General features: G+C 39.2%; 1 protein-coding gene across 1 annotated transcript; it reads right to left on the bottom strand.

Moving 5' to 3' along the window:
- Positions 1–174: 174 nt before the first annotated feature.
- TM35_001071010 (micrococcal nuclease) lies at positions 175–828 on the bottom strand (the record flags this gene model as incomplete). The annotated part of the gene is made up of 1 exon (XM_029031669.1): positions 175–828. One exon carries the CDS (start codon positions 826–828, stop codon positions 175–177), a length of 654 nt encoding a protein of 217 aa, XP_028877030.1.
- Between the last annotated feature and the right edge of the window lie 792 nt (positions 829–1620).

The following is a 1620-nucleotide window of genomic DNA, read 5'->3' as shown; positions in this document are numbered from 1 at the left end:
GATGCATAAAAAAAAAAAGACCAATAAAGAAATAATACTTTTAAAAAGACGTGGACAAACTCTTTGTTCCGACTTTTCAGTCCATCAATAGAAAACAGAGAATTTCAAATTTCTCTCAAATATATATATATGTATATATTCCTCCTATATATGTATATCCTTTTTGTTTTCTTCTCACCCGAGAGGTTTACAGGTCCGACACGGTGCATATAACTGATCCAATGCCTCCCCCACCGTTACTTTCGATGCGTTGACTACACAAGACGCACCAACACGATGAAAGGCTTCACCATTATGCGTAATAACAACAATATTGTCCTCATTTACTTTTTTCCAAATTTTGCGCTTTTCACGTCGAGCCTTCTTTTGAGCTTCACGCATGGCATTTGTGTTTTCATCTTTTACACGTCTTAATTTATATAAACGTGCCAGTCCCATCTCCACAAGGGCCATATTCACACAAATATATCCACTCTTGCTGGGATGGTAAACATACACGTAAGCCAATGTTCGTCCATATTTATCATGTCGCTCATTTTTTTCTGAAAACCCCAACAGTACAGTCCCTCCACGTGGACAGAGTTTACGGCAGTAATCACGACTCTCTTTTGCATACGGTTCATTCTCGCTAATCTCCGGGGCGTCAATACCCAAAAGACGAACAGAGATACGATTTTCTATTGTTAGTGTATCGCCATCGTAGACATGATCTACTGTGTGTTTCTCCAACAATAAACCTTTTGGTGGTTGTGGATGATATGAGAACTGAAAATCCCGTTGGGACCCCTCCTTGCGATGAGTATCCGGAGAACTGGAGGAACAGCCCATTTTTCTTTCACAGGAAAATAGCTCCCATTTACAGAAACACAGAAAAGAAAAAAAAAGAAAACAGAGATGGGAAAGAAACATTAAACAATTGAAAAAAACTTCTTCCATTCCATCAAGAGACATATATGAAATAGAGAAATGACTCTATTTATTTATTTGCCTCATTTTTTTTTCTTTTTCCATAATGGAAAAGATTAACATACGATAAAANCACAGGCGGTGGGAGGGGGTTGTGTCAGAAACGCACAGAGTGCAACATCAATGGGATCAGGCGTTTTGTTAGGATACAGCGATTGAGTGTCATCACTAACAGCATACACTAAGGGAACCTTACAGAGAAAGAAACTAAGCAGAGAAAAAAAGGAAAGAGAGAGTATTCCACTGCACCAACCAGTGGGCAAGATCACAGGCCACAACATAACCAATAACAAGAAGAAAATCAAAAAGAAATGAATAACAGAGAATGGTGAGGGCGGAGTACGAAACACCCAGAACTGCTGTAGACACTCCACGCCACATCACTACATTATATTATTACCCATAAAAGTAGAAAAGAAAAGAAAAAAAAACACACGCACTCCAGCAGCTGCTCCCAGTGGTTCCAAAGCCTCAACAGTAATTGTTCAAGGTGCAGCGTGGCACGTGTTGCAAGAAGAAAAAGATCATTTACCAGTGTGTACTCCACCCAAGAAGAACACTCATAAAAAGAAGAAAAAGCAATGCTTTAAAACCCCTTGTTTCTCCCGCTCACACGTACACACAAAAAAAGAAAACAAATTTCATATGGTTCAC

Source organism: Trypanosoma theileri, assembly GCF_002087225.1.
Source record: "Trypanosoma theileri isolate Edinburgh chromosome Unknown TM35_Tth_107_V1, whole genome shotgun sequence".
Classification (NCBI taxonomy): Eukaryota; Euglenozoa; class Kinetoplastea; order Trypanosomatida; family Trypanosomatidae; genus Trypanosoma; species Trypanosoma theileri.
This window is presented reverse-complemented; position numbering and strand designations above follow the sequence as displayed.